Source organism: Mus pahari, chromosome 5 (assembly GCF_900095145.1).
Source record: "Mus pahari chromosome 5, PAHARI_EIJ_v1.1, whole genome shotgun sequence".
NCBI lineage: Eukaryota > Metazoa > Chordata > Mammalia > Rodentia > Muridae > Mus > Mus pahari.
This window is the reverse complement of record NC_034594.1, coordinates 46,832,866-46,856,534: the sequence shown is the minus strand read 5'-3', so window position 1 is coordinate 46,856,534 and position 23,669 is coordinate 46,832,866. Positions and strand designations below refer to the sequence as shown.

Genomic DNA, 23,669 nt, shown 5'->3' with positions numbered 1-23,669 from the left:
CCCTCTCTCCCTCTCTCCCTCTCTCCCCCCTCCCCCTCCCCCTTTCCCTCCCTCTCCCTTTCCCTCTCCCTCAACTCAACAATTTAGGCCAACCATCACATTGCAAAACAGAGAAACAAAAAATAAAATCCATACAAAGGAAAGCTGGAATACAATTGATAAGTTATTCCCTTGAGACAAATAATGATTTCTTGGTAAATATTTGATGAATCCAAAAAATAAATGTAATCAGGATAAAGATAGTTTCCCATGTGGCTAATATGAAATCAAGGCAAAGAAGCTAGCCAGAAAGATAAAGAGAATAGAATCTGGAGAGATACTTGAGGGAAAGAAAAGTGATCTGTAGAGATCTGCTGATATGCTACTTTAGATGGAGGCTTGTGTGAGGAGTGTTGGAAAGGGGAGGTTGGAAAATTGGCAAGGATTGTAATTACCAATAGCCTTCAGTGCCGACACAATAGCACTTCATTTAACCTGAGGGCAAGAGGAGTGGTTGCAGTTTTGCAAACACACAAAGTAACTGATGTGAAAAGAATGCCTAAAACAAGATCAGCAAGAATGCTATTACAATGCTCTAGTCAACAATAGAAAACATAATTAAGATTATTACAATGCTAGGCTTCTCTCGTGAATTCTGGCTTACCCAGTTCCCCTGCTACAAGTAATAATACTTTCCTTTACCCCCAAGTGACGATTAAGATGGTAAATTATATGACTCTGTAACTACAATAGAAAGATGAAGAAAATGTCTGGATTTAGCGGTTAGAAGATATTTTAAGAAGTAGAGCTTGGGTGCTCAAATCTGAGGAGTAAGGTATAGAAGAAATCTAGGAAAACATTGAGATATCTGATTTGCAAAAGTGGATGAGTTATGATTAATATTAATCACTAACTGAAGAGACAAATAGATTTGGTTTGTGAGGAAATGGTCATTTCTGCTAGGGATTACAATTTTGGAAATACTATAGGATAATTCAATGGAGATACAGGTCAGCCGCGGCCAATATTCCAGTGTTACCCAAAAGTAGGTCCAGGAACCCTAGTTTAAGAAACTCTTGGGCATTAATTGAAAGAGCAAACATTCTTTTTGACAGGGAAGCCGAGTCCCTGATCCAGGCAAATAAGATGTTCATAACTATAAGAGGCCCATAACAGTATACCTGGAATGGGTGGAAAATCTTGTCATATCTCACATAGAAGCAAAAGAAAGATGAGCTTATAGAAGACTTTCAGAGACTGATAAAGATTTCATCCACCTAAAATTGAGTAATCAACCTTGGTGAGGAAAGGTGAAGAAACAAAGGGCGAAGCCCTCATCGTCTTTGGAGTCCCAGCTGATTCCACCTCTGACTCACATGTCATCTACGGATCAGGTAGACTGTTCCCTAGAGTTGTAAAAGTTGTTTTTTTCTACTCAGACTTGTTGAAATCTTCTTGTTAGTTAGTAGCCATCTGATCTGCAGGAGCATATCTTGCTCTCTCTATAACCCTGGCAGAAAATAGACGTGCATGAATGTGTCACCGCTGGCATCCATGTCAGACTTAAATTATGCTGTCTAGTTTATTTTAGGTCTGCTTTATTTTTGGTTTATTTCTTTTTATTATTGAAAGAAAAAAATGTTAACTGTTTTAGAATTTGAAAGGAAATTATTATATCCCTGATCCTGACTAATATAGTTGACTTTAGAAGGAAGAAATATTGGTCTATTTTTTCCCCCTGAATTCCAGGAAATTCCAGAGTGGTCCATGAATAGATGCAGGAATGCTTTGAACATTTTTTCATCTCACTTTTTATATGTAGCAGAGTCAGATTTTGATGGAGAGAAAGAGGAGAGAGAGAAAGAGAGAGAGAGAGAGAGAGAGAGAGAGAGAGAGAGAGAGAGAGGAGAGAGAGAGAACTGTTTAGACTTCTGTGAACAAGTAGGTCTTAGGGAAAGTATTTTTCTCTTGGGGTACTGCCTTCAATCTGATATTCATTTTACTCAGATCCGTTGTAAATACCAGCCTGTTTCTGTGAAATGTAAGTGGTGTTTGCTCTGGGCTAGTGGGACAGCCATGCAATGTTTGCTCTGTCAGGAGATCTCCTGGAGTAACCGCTGTACATTATTCAGATAGGCTCCCAGGAAGCTGCTGTCCTAATTCCAGGTGGACTGAGAGAAACATTTTTACACACAGCCACAGCTGTGCCACCTGGTAGCTTAAAGAGCAGTAGGCAGGTGAATGAACCATTGTTACAAATTCACTTTTTATCTGGCAAACACTTTGCAGAAGCCAGCATAACCGGAGGTATTTCCAATCTGGTTGACATTGAAATGTTGTGAACACAGCAAGGAAGTCATTGTCTGGGCTGAGTGGAAATGCTTGTGTGCTGCCAACACTTATCATTTAGAACAAGAAATGAAATCTGCATGCCAAAATAAGCTTCACAACATTTGCAGTTCCAGTACTCTATTACTTATCCTATTCTACTTGTAAGATAATCCATGTCTTCCATATATTTTTACATTCTCCAGCATATATTCTAGTGATGCAAATACTGCAATTATATATATATATATATATATATATATATATATATATATATATGGCCAAACAATTCACAGTCTGTTATTTTTGCAAGCAAATAAAATAACTTTAAAAACCATAAATATCTATTAGTAAGTGTGGCTCCTATGTGGTTTAATGAATCATATTTGCCAATAAGCATATTTGTGTGTGAAAATAAAGCAAAAGAACTAAGCTAACATGAGGAATGTTATAAGGGAAAATGTTATAAGAGAAAATGGTTGAGTGGGTTTAGTGGGCCTCTGATGAATTTTTCTATTTGCATGTTAGTAGCTATTGAGAAAACAGTTCATCATTGCAACCTTTGTCTAGAAATGAAAACAGAAGAAAGGGGAAGGAAGGAAGGAAGGAAGGAAGGAAGGAAGGAAGGAAAAGAGGGAAGGAAGGACAGAGGTAAAGAGGGAATGAGGGAGTGAGGAGAAAGCTAGGAAAAGGATTATTATAAATAATTTTATTTATTCTCACCACTGCCATCTGAGGCTAGGTAACTTAGATGAGGCAACTTAGCTGACAATTTTAAAAGGCAAATCACTATGAATCAAGCTCTGTTTGAGCAACAATTGCTGCATTCTGTCATGGCAGACATCACCACAGTGGTGGAGTATGTGCAACAGGGAGAAATTACATGATCAGACCTGAAGAAAGAGCAAGGAGAGAATCCACCTTGCTCTTTTAATAATAACTTTCTTGCAAGAAATAATTGATGGATCTCAGAAGAACCAAGAACAAAGATAAACTTCCCGCAGGTCTTAACCTCTTAAAGTCTCCAGTACCTAGGAATTACCCACCACACTAAAAATTGAGCCTGCACACAAACTCTTACTTGACATAGACAAGATGTAAAATACAACACCAAACAGACAAACAGAATTAGCACTGACATGAAGGCAAAGAGAAAATCTCTAAACAATTACTAATCTTAAGAGAGATGGAACATACCTTGTTCTTTACCTTGTAAAAAGCTAAGAAATGTTGACTCCAATGTAAATTTTTTCTTCTTGCCCTTTCATTTTTGACTGTATTAATAATATTTTTAAACTGCAGTATGTATTAGTTCCTGGAGCAATGACATAAAGCCAAAACGGAATGGTGTGAAATTTCAGTTTCACTGAATTGATTCATCTAGTGATGAAGATTTTAAAGTTATATCTTATAATGGAGTAATATTTGGAGACACTATAGTAATAAAATGATAGGTGGTAAGTACTTGATCTATCGATCATGGACCGATGATATACAGATAATAAATGGATGCTAAATAACAAATAGGTAAATGAATATAGATATGTAGTAGATGACAATAGTATATATATGTATACATAAAATCACAGATAAATAGACTGTTTAGGTCAGCAGTTGAAATATCAGTAGGCCTCTCCCATATGGGTACAGTTTAGAAGGCTTTCCCCAAGTACATGAACTTGTAGGGAAGACAGTGTTACAGCTGTATGTCAGGAATTGCACACAACGCAAAAACACTTTCTCTGAGTTGATATCTGACCTGTGACAAAGTAGAAATGCCCACCAGACTGTTAAGCTTACATGCCCTGGAGGACAAAAGGTTGGAAATCCATAATAGTTACTATGTGGAAGTGTCTAGGCAATAAGTTAGTGCTGATGGATTAGCGATGTCTTACAGGCACATTTTCAGATAGCAGGATCTATATTCTTGGCTCTTGAAATTGCTATAGTTTGTTATACTTGCTGTCAAAAATTATAATTATTTGAAGGTAAAAGCTCATGCTTAATTGAGACAGATGCTAGGCAGTTATTTAAACATGTATTATTTTTGTTTTCTAAGCACAGACATTGGAATGATGTAATCAGATAAAGGTTCAAATAAGTATCGTGCAACTGTAAGGCTAATTTTGAAGAATTGAAAAGTGCATCAAACACTACATTTTCTGCACTTGCTAAGACATGCCTTCTCTGTAACCTATGGTATTTGGGTTCAAGTCAATCATACCATGTCCCAGGGACAGGGCCATGACATTAAACTTCCTCTATCCATCACCCTTACTAACTGCCCCACCATGAACACACTCCACATCACCCACTGGCTCTAACCCATCTCTTTCTATCTCTGTCCCGCTGACAGTAAATCCTCTCACCAGCTAATTGAATGAGTGCACCTGGTGCTGCCTCCCAAAGATCCACAAAGCCAGACTTTGATGGACAGCAGAAAGTGGCTCAATGTGAAAACAAAGCCTTTTAACTGAGAGCTTGGCTTTGTTCTGCTCAGGACTCTAAGGTCACTGCAGCTCATTCTGGCTGTGGTGGGGATCTTAATTTTCACTCATCCAATTTACTTGCAGCTGTCATTCTTTCCAATATTAAAAGTTCAGCGCCTCGAGTGCAGGGAATTTAAGAAAGAGGGGGAATGAGACGCCCTTGTTGCAAACTAAAAACAGCAAAAGCAAGTAAAAGCTGGCTTGGCTCTGAAGTACAAAAAGTTATTTTCAAAGCCCATAAATTATGACATAGTGATTAACATGTAATTTAAATATATTTAAACAACAATTATATCACATTTCCAGCCCAGCTAATTGGCCTCACAGATGTTCCCTTGGAGCTGCGTTGCCCTTCCTCGGGGAAATGAATGAGGTGCTTTTTATCGTGGAAACCAGATAAAAAAGCAAACGGAAAGAATAATGGACACAGAAACATAAAAAGCAGTCAGTAACCCTAAAAACAATGCACTTTAAGGGTTTTGTGTAGAATTTGTTTCCATTTTAAAGGCTGAAAACGGGAAGGGGGGAAACAAGCGTGAAGACTCGCTGTGGTGCTGTTTGGCAGTGTGTCCAGAGAGGGAGCTGGCAGGTTGTTGATGGGGAGAATTGTCAAAGCAGGGACAGGAGATGGATTCAATGAGACAGAGCCTCACTTCTCTCAGAGCAGGCTAACTGCAGAAGTCCAGTTATTTGCAAAACACCACCTTCACAACTAAAGGCATTCTATTCCTGAAAATGAAGATGGATAATGGACTGTTTCCTGACTAAGAATGGTTTGTGAGTTAGTCCTTGGATCATTCATCTTTCAAGTTCAAAAAAAAAAAAAATACAAAATGCACAAATCAACTCTAGCTTTAGCTGTGATTCAAATTGAGCATTAGCCAGAACAGGCATTTTTGCCAAGTAAGAGGTGGAAGCAATGCAGGTAATTACTATTATTTTTGAACACTTTTCCTTCCTTATCCTGTGAACTCATGCCAGCAGCATGATTCTCTAGTGTTTCTTTCTCCTTCCATAATCTCAGGCAATATCTGATAGAGCTATATAAATCCCAAAAGATTCATCTGTGTTCATATCTCTTCTAGTGTGCCAAAGTATTTCCAACATCTGTAACAGTGACCAGTGATTTTTATCATGAATATTTAATAAATATTTGTTAAATACTAATCAGTGATTGATGATAAGTCTGGGGTTTGAAATGTTGTAACACTGATATGGACAGATCTCATATTTTATTTTGTGAAACTCCTCAATTTTACAAATCACTGAACTGTATAAAGTATTCCTTTCTCAAATATTATGAACAAGTAGAATTGATTTTCTGTCTTTATAAAGGACAACAAGATCTGCCCATACTTACGATGGTTAGAGAACAGATAAGCGTTAAAAAGTCATCTTTAATGGACATCTTGAACATGAGATTGCTTGACTTCAGAATCCTTATTAGCTGACATATACTTACATGTTATATATAGTCTACACTTATATAATAGTGCAGATCATAATTTGTCATTCTGAAGAAGAAAATAGTGACCAAGGATAAAGAAGGGGATGTGAGATATTTTGCAACTGAATATGTATGATTAGACCTGGAGCCTAAAATTTCTAACAGGACAAAACCATACGTATACAGTATAGTAACAAGTCCTGTGCATTAAATGTTAAATATATCTATAAAAATAACATAAATGCCCATGCATTGCTGAAAGAAGCCAAAACATATAATAGATATATAATATAAAATCAGAAAAATAGGTGAGAACTTGTCATTTGCAAAAACATAGATCGACCTAGTGATTTTATCCTAAGTGAAAAAAGGCAGATATACTCAAGGTCTCACTCATTCCTATGTGTGATTAGAGAAGGAAATAATCCTTTATTCTCCATGCAGTCTTAACTATAGAGTGAAATACATCGTAAATTCATTATAAGACTTGCTCTTTGATCAGTCTGGCAAGCAGCATTGGTTAAGTGAAATTGTATTATTCAATTGCTATTGATTTACATTAAATAGTTATTATTCATAGAAACAATCTCCTAAGATTGCTTTATAAATCTCTACATTATAGGAACATTGATGTGAGATGATATTTGGTTTAGATGTTTCATATAAATGGCATAGGTGGCTGGAAGACATTTTTAGTCATCTCTGTTGGGTTAGGATCAGATGTAGAGAGCCGGATCACAAAGGCAGCTTTATTTATTATGCTTAGTACCAGTAAAGCAGAGAAATTCTTTCAGAGAAGGCAGTTCTCAGTTAGTGTGTTTAATAATGAGTGAATATATATGATTATATTTCCATATAAAGGAGCAGACATCTCCTCTTTCTCTTTCTAAGAAACATTGTCCTCAACAGTTTGTTGTATTTTGCCTCCACTTTTATATAGCCTGAAGCATAGAATATTAAGCTATAAAATTATCAATTTTTTAGCCAAAACCTCTTTATAAGTCTGCCTACATAAAGGAATAAAATGTATATTTCCAGTCAAGAATTATTTTTTAAAATTTCCTTCTGTTTCTTGCTTTATAAAAAGTAAGGTGGAAGATAAAATACTATGTGGTTTATTTTCATCATTTCTAAGGAGAGACTGAGTGCCCTTCATTGAAATGATGAAAATAAACGTGACTTGATAAAAAATTTTTCAAATTTGAATCCACCTTCAATCTCCTTCTAACCCCCACCCCTCCTATTTTTTGTTTCTTGTATGAAAACAAACTGGCATCTTGTGATGATCTAAATAGCAGGGAGCTATTTTGGTCTTTTGATATGTGAAAAAACAAACTATTCTTTATTTTAAAACATAGTTTCTTATTCCTAGCTCTCCCGGACCCCAACCCCAGGCTTCTATGGTTAGTCTAAAAAAAAAAAAAAAAAAAAATGATGATTTCCACGTCAGCCTTATTTTTTTAAAATCATTAAAAATTTTACATTTTCAATATGACTTTCTCTGTCTCAGGGTAGAATTGACTTTTAAATTTGCTTGCTTATAGTGAGAATGAACACAGTTTGACTATTTAGGAAAACAAAAACAAAAACAAACAAACAAACAAAACACTGTTGTGCCCTTTCCCCTTTGGCTCATGCAAATCGTATCTTTTCTTTCTCCTTTCTTTTTTTTTTTTTTTAATTTTCCATCCATGTTGCCTCTTATTATATCCATCATTCCATTTTTCTTTCCTATTAGAGTGAAATTGGACACAGCCCTCCTCCTGCCTACACCCCTATGTCGGGAGTAAGTATTTCACAATTGGCCTTCATCTTTTAGGAGTTTTGGTCTTCTCTCTTAACCACATTTCTTCTCTTGTCTTCCTATAATTTCCTCATTTTGCCTTTGCCAACAGTGAGTCGAGAACTGGCTGTAGGTCGTGTAGCTCCCTGTGTAGATGTCTGTATCTTGGGTGATAAACTGAAGCTAAGATGACATACATCAACAGGCACTTTCAATAATTATTGGAAGGATTCACCCAGTTCATGGATTATGTTTCGGGGTGAAGACCTTATCTTCAGTCTCATGACTAACAGGACATGTGCTGCAAAGTCTGAGTCTCAATGACTGTCGTTTTGGTAGGGACTGAACACTCAAAGTCACAGTAACCGAAGACCAGAGGGTAGCATTGGTGGATCATCATTCATAACAATTCATTGTACTTCTGCAATTAAGACCATTTGTTGTAATATTTTACCCTGAGTTTTTATAACAAGATTAGGCAACTGTAGAAGAACACACAACCTCTTTTATTAGATCACACTCGAGTTACTTGGTGATATTAAAAATTAAAATTTCAAATTATTTCTCCATGATTTTGACCTATTAAGGAAAAGAAGTCAGGACACAAAGAGTTAGAAATTGGAATTTCAGCACTGGGAAGTTACAGACATGAGATCCTTAGGGCTTGCTGACCAACCAGTCTAGGCAAATAGAGGAGCTTCAGGTACAGTGAGAAACTGTCTCAAGAATTAAGGTAGAGGTTTGCAACCTGTGGGTCGTGACCCTTTTGAGAGCACATATCAGGTAGCAAAATTATAGCTAAGAAGTACCAAGGAAAATAATTTTATCATCACAACATGAAAAACTGTATTAAGGTTGAGAACCACTGCTATAAAGGAAGACACCCAGCATTGACCTCTGACCTCCATATGCACTTATAACTACCCTCACACATACATGCACAGAGAAAATAATAGAATCTCAAATGTCTCTAGTATTTACCTCAACTTCATTAGCCCCTAGGAAAACAAAAATAATGAATTACTAAATTTGCAAGGCGATGTGTTTGGTGTCTTTTTGGCTAATAGCATTCAAGTTTCTTTTACTCTTTTTCCTACCAGTTGATTCTCCCAATGTGTTTCTACTGTTTTAACAGAATCAGTTTGTATACCAGGATGGGGGCTTTGCTACACAACAAGGAATGCCCATGCCCTACAGAGCCACAACCAGCACCATACCAGAGGCTCCAGTCGCTCAGGGGGCAACGGCTGAGATGTTTGATGACTCCTGCTGTAATGGTACCCTACGAAAGCCAGTGGCACCCCATGTCCAAGATGATAGTAGCACTCAGAGGTATAGTGCTGATCCCACAGTGTTCGCCCCAGAACGGAACCCTCGAGGAGAACTGGATGAAGAAGGCTACATGACTCCAATGCATGACAAGCCCAAGCAAGGTACAAGCTGAATGTTCTGAAGTGATTGTGTTCAATGATCATTGCTATCAAACAAGCAGAATGTAGAAGCCAAGTTTTAGCCACCGGGAATGGTGACATTTGAGATCTATAATAGAAAAGGCCCAGGCTCCTATAACTATAGAATTGTTTCCTGAATCAGCAGCATCTATGTGCCTAACTACTTCTTTAAATAGTGCTAATCCCAAGATTTACCTGAACAAGAAATTGGGTTTTTAACAAAATCCTCAAGTGATGTATAAGACAAAGAAGCCTGAGAAATGACAACCTAACCCCATCTTTATTGCAATATTTGAATGAACTATTATAATGTTATAGGGCCTCAGAACCACTGCTATGTTGAAGTTACTATGGAGTTTGGAAAGACAGGTGTTACTGGCAAAGGACCAAAGCTTTTGATGCCCATGAAAAAGAGTTGATTTATTTAAAACATGCAATTTTACTCTTTTAGCTTAGGGTTAGGGGTGTGAATAGTTGTAGACTGCTTTTTTAGCACACAAGAGAACTTAGATTTAGACTCCAGTATTAAAAAGAAAAAAGAAACTAGGTTTATCACCGGAAATTGTGATTTTTTTGTGTATGATGTTCAAAAATTAAATTTGATTCTGTATGTACTTGCACATACCACAATCTTGAAGATAGCTTGTTAATTTATGAATGAATAAACATAGAAAGATTAAACACCCAGGTTAAATAACATTTCAGTTTTAAAATCAAACAAACAAACAAAAATCCTCTTTCCTTCTAAGCGATCAGTACCACAAATGGAGAAGAGGAATAGTTGATATTAAAAGTAGAGATCAGGATGATGTCTGCCAGTATCATTAGAAGTCATATATTAAGACTGTGAGAAATCCTAGGATATCATCTTTATGTGACTTTGTTAACTGTTTATAAAACACAAGCTACTGATCCCTAAATCACCTAACATTGTATAATGATGGTTTTGATGAATATAGCCCAAAATAGATGGTAGATAGATACATAGAAATAGATAGACATATAAACATAGATAGATGATAGAATAAATAGATGATAGATGATAGATAGATAGATAGATAGTCATAAATGAAAATTTCTGTATAAAGAGTATTTTGGAAAAACTTTAGTTTGTTTTTATTTATATGTGTGCTTATGTCAATGCGTTGGTGTGTGTGTGTGTGTTTGTGTATGTGTGTGTGTGTTTGTCTGTGTGTTAATGTGTGTGTTTATGTCACATGTGTACTAGTACCCCTGGAGACCAGAAGAGGGCATTATTTGTGTATGATGCTCAAAAATTAAATTTGATTCTGTATGTACTTACACATACCACAATCTTGGAGCCTCTGGAGCTAGAGTTATAGGTAGTTATCAGTATTCTAGTATTGATCCTGGGAACCAAACTTGGGCCCTTTGTAAAATCTTCAAGCACTTAACCACATTCTCCAGCCACACCAAGGGTATTCAATCCTAACAATCCCAATAAACAGAAACATTTGGGTGCATTTAGAAGAGAAGAACATTTTAAAAGATAGGGATTCTGCGTTTTGGTTTTGTCATACCTTATTTTGTTAATCTTTCTGTCACTATTTTGTTTCGTTTGAGCCCATCCATATTTCTGCATGACTATACAATCTTCGTTTTGCTTTGTTTTGTTTTGTTTGAGAATTTATGAAAAGAAATTCATGGATCTCTTGTTCTAAAGAAGCTAACCACTGCTTTTCACTTTAGTCTGATTAATGATTTTCTGAAAATAGATTTCCAAAAGTAGTATCTTTGTATTATTTCAGAATATCTGAATCCTGTGGAAGAGAACCCTTTTGTGTCCCGGAGAAAGAATGGAGATCTTCAAGCTTTAGATAATCCGGAATATCACAGTGCTTCCAGCGGTCCACCCAAGGCGGAGGATGAATACGTGAATGAGCCTCTATACCTCAACACCTTCGCCAATGCCTTGGGGAGTGCAGAGTACATGAAAAACAGTGTACTGTCTGTGCCAGAGAAAGCCAAGAAAGCATTTGACAACCCTGACTACTGGAACCACAGCCTGCCACCCCGGAGCACCCTTCAGCACCCAGACTACCTGCAGGAATACAGCACAAAATATTTTTATAAACAGAATGGACGGATCCGCCCCATTGTGGCAGAGAATCCTGAGTACCTCTCGGAATTCTCGCTGAAGCCGGGCACTATGCTGCCCCCTCCGCCCTACAGACACCGGAATACTGTGGTGTGAGCTCGGCTAGAGTGTTAGGTGGAGAAACACATACCCACTCCATCTCCCTTCCCCCTCCTCTTTCTCTGGCAGTCTTCCTTCTTCTCCCAAGGCCAGTAGTTTTGACACTTCCAAGTGGAAGCAGTAGAGACACAATGATAGTTCTGTGCTTACCTAACTTGAATATTAGAAGGAAAGACTGAAAGAGAAAGACAGGGGTACACACACTGTTTCTTCGTTTCTTCATATGGGTTGGTTAACAGAGTGTCAGAGCTAGAGAAGGTCTAAGAAGTATAAGGCAATAGTGCCTGCTGTCAAAGAGCCCCATCTTTCTTCTCTTTGCACACACTCTCTCCCTCCTTCTCCCCCTGTCCCCACCTCCCTTTAATCTATCAATGCTGGTGGTCGAACGTCCGGACTCTGTTCCCATCTGTAGCCATAGTCTTGTGCATATTCAGCATCCCTGAAATCATACTACAGCTTCCATTAGAACAAAATGACAAGCGTTTTGGATGTCATTTGATAGTAACGGAGATTGAGAAGCCAATTTCTTTCTCCAATAGTTTCTTTCTTGGCAAGTAAGAATGGCCAACCCAGCTTTTGTAATTTTTAAATCTCCATTATAGTTATAACTAGTAATTATGCTTGGAAGGCATCTCTGTGTTTTTTTTTTTTTTTTTTTTTTTTTTTCAATTTTGGTTTGTTTTGGCCTATTCAGTTGCTCCCCATTCTGGCTGCAGTTTCTAGTTGTAAAGATATTTACATAAAAGGTTTCTTGACAAGTTCAAACAAAAAAAATATTAAATGTAGATTGTTATTTTAAATCATTCAGTCCTTAAAATTAGAAGAGAAAGCCAAGATACTAGTAAAAATAGCATCAAATCTAGATCTCACGTTTTACATTTCCAAGTTCTGTCTTCCATTTTGTTTCACTCTTTACTATTTTCTTCTCCCCCCAAATAATTGTCAGTGACAGGCAGTGGGAATCTTAAGAGTAGAAGGGATGCTAAGAAACAGTTCTGTGTGGTTCAAAAAACTACTGATACTTTCAGGGGTGGTCCCATGGGGGATCCATGCAGTGGAAGAAACACTGGATTGGGTACGTCTACATGGAAGGTACTCAGAAATGTAGTTTGCACTTAAGCTATAATTTTATCTGTTCTTTTTCTGAACTCCACTTTGGATTTTTGAAGGAAGCAATATGAAAGCAACCAGCAGATTAACTAATTTAACTACTTCTTTCTTTTTTCTTTTTTTAAAGAAAAAAAGGATCTAAGATAAATACAGACTGTGGAAATACCAAACCAAGCCAATTAGGACTTTGGAACAGTACCCAGGGATTGGGGTGAGAGGGCCAGCACATTAACTTCATACGATGTGACATTTGCTATGTAAGAAAGTCTGTTAAGTTTGTATTCTCTGTGTGAAGGAATGCAAGTTAAGGACTGGCTTGAGTTCTATGGAGTTTCTAGAATGAGATTCTGTTTATATGGACTAGAAGGTGACTTAACTCTTCACGCCTAAGTTGTTATAATTAAAAGTAAACCATCAACATTTGAAGCCTATGAATAGGTCCACACTTAAGTTAAAAGTTGTAAATAAACATGAAAACCCTTCTCATGCAATTATTTTATTGTCCAATATATTAATCTTTTAATAATTTATGTAATGATTGTCTCTTCATATATTACCATACTATGTACAGGTTGTAGGTCCCTCTGTTAGGCTTAATTTTGAAAGAACACCTATAGTGTTAATATCAGTGATGAGAACAATGACAAATGAATCTCTAGGAAATAAGGAAATTTAATACATCTCTCTTTTCTATAAAGTTATCCTGCAAGTCATTTAGGCTTTTAAACATGTCTTTCTACTGTTAACATTTTAAGAGAACATTAGATTCACTAGCCAAAATAATAATAATAATAATAATAATAATAATAATAATAATGATCAATTAGATTAAAATTTTCAACAGAGAGTACTTAAGGGAGAAAAATTTCCAAGAAAGTTCATGTTTCTATCTATTTTGAAAGCATAAACCCATGCATCCAAATCTAGGTTTATTTGATTGATATTTAAAGTATGTGGGGGTAGGGGGTGGGGGTGTCCAGATAAGTGAAACCATTCATGACTTCAAATTTTAGCAGTCTAGATTTATTTGCTGTGACATTCTTATTTCTCCATGAGTCCAAGAAATCAGATTGCATTAGCTATTTTGTGAATGGCTTCATAGAACTTTTTGTAAAAGTTCTGAGAACTCATCGGGTTGTAATTTAAACATCCTTCAAGCTATTGAAGATGACAAATATAATCACTTCTGTGTTCTTACCCAGACACAAACTGAACCGCATGAACATTGCAGCACTGGGAAACTGACATATCTGGAGTGTTAACAGGAAACCAGGTCAAACTCCTGGGTTTGCTCTCTTCAGCAAAGAAAAGCAAGACAAACTGAAAGTGAGAGGTGGAGAGAGCAGAGGGTCTGGGAGAGCCTCTCTAGAGAAGTTTAACCATGAATTTACCAAACCAGAATGATCCAGGGGCCACAGCCTTAAAGCCCAAAGCCCCCCAACCCAATTCAGAGTCATCTACAAAGTCAAGGGACCTTATATAAGTACCTATTTCCTATGAAGAGTTAAAGTAAGCCTTTGTTAGTAAATATATCTATACCTAACCATTACTGTCAGCACCTTTGGAATGCTATAAGGACATTTTCTTTTCATTTATAATATTTGTGTGGCTTCTAGTGGGATAAAGAAAGCAGAATTATTTCATTAGTAAAAGAAAAGAGATAATCTCTTAGCTGTTAATGCAATGTAAATGTAGTCATTGAGGGTTGCCTTTTTCTTCCCTAAAAGCACAGGATTTGCAGTCCACCCATCTTCCCATAGAGATAGATGTAGGTCTAAGTGAGAATGACCCAAGGTGCCATTTTTATCATTCCTTTTTTATGACCTTTTAATATGTACTTGATTTTAGTTGTTCTGGTATTTCATGTTTATTTAGATTTGACTATCCAGGCCCTAAATTCTAGGGAGGAAATTATTCAAGAACGTATTAAAGGAACAACAAGCAGGAATCAGGAAGGATGCACATTCATTTGCTCAAGAGAATAACTTGTTTAACCCAGTAAAATGAAATTCTACGACACTAATTAAAGCCTACAGATTGCTGTGGAATAACAGGTCCCAGAACTGAGCAGCACCAATCAAAATATGCAGGATCTATTTGTAAAATGGAGTAAAATAAATGTGAAATTGAGCTTACTATATATATTTTTTAATCATCAAATTGTAACAAGCAAGCTTATCTTGGGAAATCCTAATTTCAGGTCTAACAATATTTTTCAGTGGAATAGCCACTTAAAAGAAGCCATTCTTGAGCAGATGAGAAACGATGTCCCCTAAGTCAGGGCAAGTCCAGAGTCACCAAACTGCTGCTACTCAAGCAAGGTTGATAACAAACCTAGTCCCTGTTTTCTGAATTACGTTAGCAGCACAGGTTAGGACATGGTTCACTCTCTATAGAACCATTCTTGAAACAGTGTGAGAACAATGCAAATTGCCAACTACTAAAAATGTTAAAAGTAAAGATGTAAGTCTTACTAAGTAAGAGTCAGCTTTTCATAGTTCAGGAAGAATGGCCGACAGGCTCTATCTTGAAAGAAGAAATGGGGGACTTTTAAGTGTAACACGGTCATGTACTATATCTTTGGAGGATGACACATATTGTCAATGGTGGAGAAAAGTCAGTAGAGGAATATGAGGCTTCATGAATAGAGGAAATTAGTGGGATAGTGTACTTCCTGAAGTGTCAAAACTAGAAGAGTATACAAAAGTGGTTTTACCTATGCCTGATACAGAAAGTTGTAAATACAAGATTCTCTTGAACAGGCTTAACATTTATTTAAAAACTGGAATTTGTTGTCCATCTGTAATTGTTGATTATCTACCTAGTAGTTCATATGGTAATAAAAAATGGTGACCACAAAAGCATGTGTAGAACTGGACACAATCATGGCAATGCTATAAGACATAGAATTAGCTAGGTTATCAAATGTTAAATACTTTCAATAGTAATAAGTAAATCAAACGAGAAAACTAGCCATGGAGCATAAAATAACGAAATAAAGTTCAGGCTTTGAAAATATAGGATGGATTTTGCTTAGTAGATAAAAATAAGTTTCCCATTTAAAATGGTTATTGGTTGGAGTTAGCAGATAGTAGGTGTGGTGAGGTTTTAATTGTAAAAACTTTCTTTAAAGCACTATGGTTAGTCTTCTCGTGTTCTCTTATTCCTTCATTACATTTTAATTTATTAAGTATAAAGAAATGCTATATTTGGGGATTCTGGTGTGCAGACATCACATTGAAGGGTTTAGCATGCAAATAAACCACAGGAGGATTTAAGAGATCTTTAAAATGAATAACAGAAGTAAAAAAGGGTCTTTGCCTTTTGCAGTTGCAAAAAATAATTGAGTGTTTGACTCAGTAATTTAGAAAGCAAGCAAAATATTTAATTTGTGAAGTGTCCTTTCTTTTCCTACTATCTTACCGTTATAACTAAGATGGAACCCATTACCACTTTTTTGATAAATAGATGCTAAAGCAAACATTTTAAACTATTCTATCGGTGTTCTTTGGACTCTAGTTTTTTAACTGTGTATTTGATATGGGGCAAATAGAAAATTGAAGAGCAGAGCTAAAAGGCCAGACAAACCAATTTCTACTGCATGTATCATGGGAAGAGAACCTGGTTGTGCCTCTCTGTGTCTGAAGGACTGTCTTACCCTCATGCAGACTCACAAGGGCAGGCTCCCATCTCTTGTTGACCATCTGTTCAAGACCAAATGATATATGCATATGAGTGTGAATCAGACATAATTTTAGAAGATCTTTGACAGTTGAGAGCTTCATCTTGTTGACACTAAGATGAGGCCAGCATTTATGATTTCTGAATCGACACTTTTTTTTTCTTCTAATCCCAGAGATGCCTTTGAAGGTGTTCTCTCTGCTGTTACAAACATGAAGATGAGGGCATTGTATCAGACCCATTGCCCTTGTGTTTGTATATATCAAACTTTCAAACACCAGAGACTATTTGGTTACTTCATGAAATAAAACTCTATAAAATGGTAAGAATTTCAGACTCTCTGTTCAAGTCCCACTCATTTAGTCAAGAGACAAAAGTGTATGGTGTGTCTGACCTCAGTTTTGGCCAAGAGATTGGGCACAGGAAAATGCTTCTAGATTCACAGGCTGTAAAGACTATATAAGCCCCAGTTTCAAGGGAACATTCACATGCTTCCCCTGGAAAGAAACGCCTTGAAAGTCAACTTTGCAAGTAAGTGATCACCTTGTCACAAACAGAAAATTTTATTTCCCTCTGAACTATAGAGGAAAATGGGATCTTTACTTTCCCACCCCCAACTCTCACAAAGCCTTTCCCATGCTTTTACTATCCCAAGTTCAAAGTGGCTTTCCTGGGTTATTGCTTTCTTAAGCCATAGTGGATCTCTAAGAACCACATACTCCTTTGAAACACTGACCTAGCCTTTGCCTTCAAATACCTGATTTTTTTTTCCATTAAAATATTCAACCACTCTAGAAGGTATTTAAATTGCTTCTCAAATAAAAGACAGCACAGAAAAATTATTTAGGGTATGAAAATTGTTTATTCATGACAATTGATTTTATCACTGTGGGTTTCTCTGTAGGATTTTAAGATTAGTTAGCTCTGTAATGAATCTCAAGACTCACATTGTATGTACATACACTTCTAGATCTTACATTAATCTTTCCATGAAAACTATATATGTGTATATATAGTTTTTATGTATATATATTAAACTAAGTTATTGCTGCCAACTAACTTATTTACTTTGATAACCTATTTTATTTCTGATATAAATATTTTACAGCTGCTAGAGTTTTTTTTTTTTTTCCAAATGAAGAATTTTATTATCATAAAGGTACAGGCAATTCACCTGTAAAAACCTCCTGTGACTTTTGTTGGAACATCCATCTATCTAGCACATTTATAATAAGCGCCGTTTCACTGTAATGAAAGTCCCTGTTGACTGACAGAACTCTACTCTTTCTCTACTTTAGGAGGAAATTTTTCTTTTAATACTTTAGTGTGTTTTCCCCATGCCACTTAAAGTGTTTATATTTGTATAGATATACTAGTACAAGAAAACAAGCTTTTGCATCTGTAGGCAATAGTCCAATTTGTCCAAACCACTTTGTCTTTACTGCTATTTTTACTCCTGATATGTTGATGTTTTCCCCAGGCCTGTTGCCCTTTTGAAGAAAAGCAAACCACACTCCCTCTCTATTGACAGAAACCTGACGTTCAAGTATCATTTCCAGTGTTTTTCAATTAATGGAGGGGTTGTGTCCTTTTCCTTAATGTGAGAGTCACCTCCCTGCATAGTTCTGGGTCTCTCAGGGGCTGGGAGTGGGGAGTGAAGAAACAGCTACCATAGCGCTCCAAGAACCCTTATGGAATTACTCTGGTAATCAGCCATGAAAGTTTGTTTCTAACTGTAGATATATGTAAGCTGTTCTTTTCAAATAAGGTACTTTGAAATATGTAGCATAAACTGGTACTGCTGTTAAAATGGGTCGACTATTAAACTGAGCAACTGTGCAAGGGGCAGCTAACTTTGAATGCACACCTTCCTGGCTGGCCTGTGTTCATCTATCTCATTGTGTGTGAGCAACACAGCCTCCATTGCTACACACCAAGAGCCTGTCTCCACATGCTCTGGCTGCTTGATCATCTCTCGCTGAGTATCATTAAAACAAATCAAATGTAAATGAGATTAATGTGCAAGATCATTCATGGCACACACGTGAAACTAGGTCACATTAAATTTTTCAAAAATTCATCTCATGCATGTATCACAGTAGTTGACTAAGATCAGTTTGAGTGATAAAGGAAGACAATTTGCAGAAAAGGCAGAATTATGTTTGTTTCCTTATTTTCTTGACATATAAACAGAAAACAAGCCCTCGTTCCTCTGAAGAATCATCAAAGGACAGGGCTGTAAAAAATAATAATAACTTGCTGGTAAGCCATCCACGTTTCATTTAAATCCCAGCATTCAAAGTTAGCTGCCTTTTTTTGAAACAAACAAACAAAAAGAATACTACTGTATGTTTGAAAATGTGAATAGTATTTTTATAGCTTGTTAAAGACATGGCTAGCTGCATTTGTAAATAAGGATAATGTTGCTTTGATTTTCTTTGATGAACATCTTTCTTTGGAACATAATTGTCTTTAGGGTTGATTTGTATATAAGTAATTGGCTTGTGATTGTTTCTCTTTTGGTTGGAAGTTATCATTTTGACATTACCTGTGATTCTGTGTTCAGCACTATTGTGATGTGTCCAACCTCTGCACTCGCTTACACAATAGGATATGCCAATTGTGTGTGGTGAAATGTTATTTTCATTTTTTTTTCTATTTTATCTATGAAGGATTATGCACTTAACACATACTAACTTTTTTAATGTTAGGTATATTTTTAGTATAATTTCCCGATTCTTTCTTCTCCTCCAATCCTTAAACTTCTTTTCCCTCCTTCCCCTCCTTTCTGTTATTATTGAGGATGAGAGAGAAAATGTATTTTAAATGGATGTAAGTAGGCTTTTTGAGGTAGTTCTCAAGGATCCTCTTTTGACTCTTGGGAAAGAATTGTACGTGCACAAAGCAAGTATAGAATGCGAGCTGCTTTGCCTCATTCCGTACTGATCATCCCAGCTGAACAATTTGAAAACTGTTCTGCCTTTTTGTTACATGAATCTGTCAGAAATATATTTTTAATTTAATATAAATGAAATTCAATAAAATATGAAACAAATGTTCTTTCTGTGCTAGAACTTTTTTTTAATAAGAAAAAAATCAGTTGGGGAAGAGAAAGGTTTGTTCTGCATTTAATAATCTGAAGATGTGAAAATGGCTTTATTTTTGTTCGTGCTTAGAAGCCTCATTGATGATTCTTCAGAAACCTTCAGTTGGTTGGACTGTAATCTGCTCCATATGCTATCACTATCCAGGCATATGCCTGTTGACTCATCTGCACAGCCTGTGCTTAATTAACTATGGTTGATTTGTTTCACTGGGAATAAAAGAAATATAAAATATTTTGTAGGTGGAATCCAAATACCATTTTGTTTCTTTCTATCTTCATTGCAGTCTATGGTGCTACTTAAAACAAAACAAAACAAAACAAAACAAAACAACAACAAAAGAAAACAGAGGATGAGGATGGCAACACCATGCTTTCAGAAGGAGGAGGGCAAGAGAGAATGAGGCCTTCCATTGGTAATTAGGGAGTTAAGTCCCTGTAACTCTAGGAAAGTGATATCAGGTACTCATAACTTTTGGTTTTATCTTTTCTATTCAAAATTTAATATTAATCCTTCTTGCCTGTAAAGTGTAGAAGTATTACAGTTCCAATAATTTCTCATTAGAAATCTATTATTCTTTCAAACTACTCTGCTTATTTGATTATATATGATCTGGACTAAATCAAGGAACAACAACAAAACTAGTTTAACATAAAACATTACAGAAAGTTCACTTGAACATGTTCAGTTATAGCCCTTTAAATATCCTTTTAATAACTGCTTGTTCTGTTTGAATGGTCATGCGTACATACCTTCACACTCACCGTTGGATGTTTTGACCTTTCCATCTGAATCAATCACTGTCAATTAACTGTGTTCAGGGTGAAATATGTCAGAACAGCATTTATTTAGATCACAGATAGACTTAAAAAAAGAGGAAACAAATTCTTCCTTATGCTTTATGACATAATTGAAATTTCCAATAGGACCATTCTAGTTTATATCACTTCTTATATTTATCAAATTATTAAGCATTTTATAATATATAACTTTATTCTGCATATTTGGACTTACCATAATTTTTTGAGAGAAATATTATTGAGACATTCCTGGCCTTCCATATAAGGAAAACTAAACAAAAATGAAAAAAATTCTAAAGTCATGCAACTAGTACTTCCATGTGCGTTGGGTTTCCTTTCTGAAGTATCTTCCTTTCCTCTGATGGTTAACCAGTTCTTTCATCTTCCACCCAACCATGTGTACTTGCTAAATAAAAGCTTCAATCTAGTGGGAGCCTGCTTTATGGTCATGCACTGACTCCAGCTACCCATGATCTTCATTATTCGTTAGCGCCGGATCTTCAAACATGACTAAGTGTTTTACCCCCTTAAAATATGTGGAATTATCTTACTTATAATGGAGAATCAGATTCTCTTCATTCAAGAAATACATTCTGTGTAGTCCTATGCAAAAAGTCCCTGAAACATAACCATGTGGAGAACCTACTGTTTGTACAGAAGAGTGTTAGAAGCCTAATTGGTAATGGTGCCGCCTGTGCCATTTCACATATCAAAGAGCATTATAGATAGCCACATTGTTTTCCTGGCAAAGTTGGTACATGAATTAATACTAATAGGGATGATCCAGCACAGAAAGTCCCTGATTTATAAAGAAGTTTTTTTGCATTTTCTAGGATTTGAAATGTGTAAAAGGGTTACTGGAAACTTCTGGAATGTAGCATAAGATCTTATCTAGATTCGGTATCGATCATTCAAAATCATAACAATGAAAGCTGAGATTGGAAGCACAGACCCAAGGTCACAGAACGTGAGATTCTAAAGAGAATCAGTACTTCAAAACAAGCCTGGACAGTGTAAGAATTTCCAAGCCAGTCTGGCTAAATACTGAAGCCCGAAGCAATCTGTAGAAAAGAATTACTGGGATGTTATCGGAGGGAGAAATTGTAAGTTATTAGAAATACACTGGAAACTAGGGGTAATAGTTAATATTAAACCACTATTCATATGTGCTTAAACCTAAAAACTTTGAATTTATACTTATTTCACTGTAAATCCCTATGGTGGGATATCTGTACAATATGCATATATACACATATGTGTAAAGATATAGAGAGAATAACTGTTTAAAATATTGAAAGGTTTATTTTTACAATGCAAAATATCATTAAAAAAGTCTTTATTCTCAGGCTATTTCAACATAAGGCTCAAGATATATATCATACTTCAAGTTACACTCATGAGACTGTATGCTGAGCAGGTATATAGTTAGCTAATTGTATTTCTCTCTAATGTACCATCAAGCTACCTGATAAACCACGGGGACAAAGCCACTAGACAGCCATCTTAAGATTAGAAACAGAAGACTGTCTACCAGACAGCTGTTTTAAAACTATAACCAGAAAAAGTCACCACAAGAGAGCAATCAAGGGATCGTGAGCGAAATGGCACACAGGGGATGGAAGATGGTGACTGTTACATATAGGTTTCAAAAATAAAAGCAGCTATCTTGAAAATAATGAGGCCCTTTTCTATTTTCTTATCACTTCAGATAAGTAGAGTTCTACTCTACAAGGTGATCAAAAATTGTTGCCCCTTTGACAAAAAGCAAAAACTATAAATCTCTCAAGCATGAAAGATAGGTGCTAATAGCTGCCCACTGATTCCTATTGAAAGAGTTACATAAATATCAAAGAGACCCTGAAGATTAAGACTTCATATTTCATCCTTACCATCTTATAAGGCACTTAATGTTATCTTCTATTATCCCGAGACTTAGAGAATTGCCCTGTAGTTACTTAGTGTGAAATTATTATGCTTGTGTGGATTTCCCGATGCTGCCGCCATGGCAACATAAACATAACAGAAACTGGTTGTGTGCTTCTGTAAGGTGACTGTCTGTTAAAATCCTTACACATATTCTCTTTGTCACTGCTTCCTATAATCCTACTGGTTAGGTACTAATACTTTTCCCTTATCACAAATGAGGAAAGTTTAAAACAATCCATGAGCAAAGTCACATAAAAAGTGGAACAGCTAAAATACAAATCCACCTGCTGCAAAAGTACTTTATCCCTTATGAGATAATATAGTTATCCTACAACACTGACACTAAAATGGACCCCATGGTGTATTCTTTCTTCACATATTTAAGTTCAAGTATACAATTAAGATAACTTGCATGTGTTTCTGGGAAAAAAATCTTTTATAAATTACCAGATTAGAAGAAGAATGCATAAGCTGAAAAATATGAGTATTTTTTTCAGATTGTATTTATCCAACTTTAAAGGGTCCTTCTCATCCCCACCTCAATGCAGTTCTTCTCCTCTGAAACATCTTGAGCCAGAGCCCCAGAATCCAAATCATCCTCCGGACCTCTACCTTCCATACTCCTACTAAAATGGCCTATTATGACCCACTTAAAATATTTAACTGCTTTTCAAATCCAAGATCAAAACAAAAACATGGTCCAGCAATATCCCAGTCCCTAGTACCCAGTTTCTGTCTTTTGTTGCTGTGAAGAAACACCATGACCACAGCAACTCTTAGAAAGGAAAACATTTAGTTGAGAGTGGTTTACAGTTTCAGAGGTTCAGTTAAATATCAACATGGCAGCATGTAGGCAGATATGGTGCTGGAGAAGGAACTGAGAGGTGTCCATCTTGATCTACAGGCAGGAGAAGGAGACTACCACAGTAGGCCTAGCTTGAGCTTATGAGACATCGCAGCCCGCCTTCAGAAAACCTGTTTCCAAGGTGATACACCTTCTCCAAGACCATGCCTCATAATAGTCACACTCCCTATGGGGCAAGCATTCATATGCATGAGTCCATGGGTCCATTCTTATTCAAACTACCACATTTGTCTTAATTAAAAAGCTTAATTCATCTATGGTCTCACAATTCTTGAGGAAGCCACAGTATTTCATCTTCCAGCTCACCAGTCTAAACATTACCAAATGATAGCCATAATAGAAAGAAGAATTCTGGCATCTTAAGCGTGGGGTTTGTCATTGTCACTCTCAAGGAATGACAGATAACTCTGTTCATATTCTCTTTATTGAAATTAGCCACCTGGAACTGCTCAGGTTCATAGTCTCAGGAGCAGCCTGATGGTAAGTGA

General features: G+C 36.3%; 1 protein-coding gene across 6 annotated transcripts in view; it reads left to right on the top strand.

The window, feature by feature from the left end:
• Erbb4 (erb-b2 receptor tyrosine kinase 4) overlaps window positions 1-19,541 on the top strand; it is a 1,014,420-nt gene extending 994,879 nt beyond the window's left edge. For 3 of the 6 annotated variants that reach the window (XM_021197414.2, XM_021197415.2, XM_029539373.1), the window contains 3 exons: window positions 7,982-8,029; window positions 9,162-9,459; window positions 11,247-12,328. In XM_021197414.2, coding sequence (XP_021053073.1) covers window positions 7,982-8,029; window positions 9,162-9,459; window positions 11,247-11,692 — 792 coding nt within the window. In that variant the 3' untranslated portion in view covers window positions 11,693-12,328. Of the gene's footprint in view, window positions 1-7,981; window positions 8,030-9,161; window positions 9,460-11,246 lie in introns of all 6 variants that reach the window. The other 3 variants (XM_021197418.2, XM_029539374.1, XM_021197417.2) reach the window with 2 other exon arrangements.
• Window positions 19,542-23,669: the final 4,128 nt, after the last annotated feature.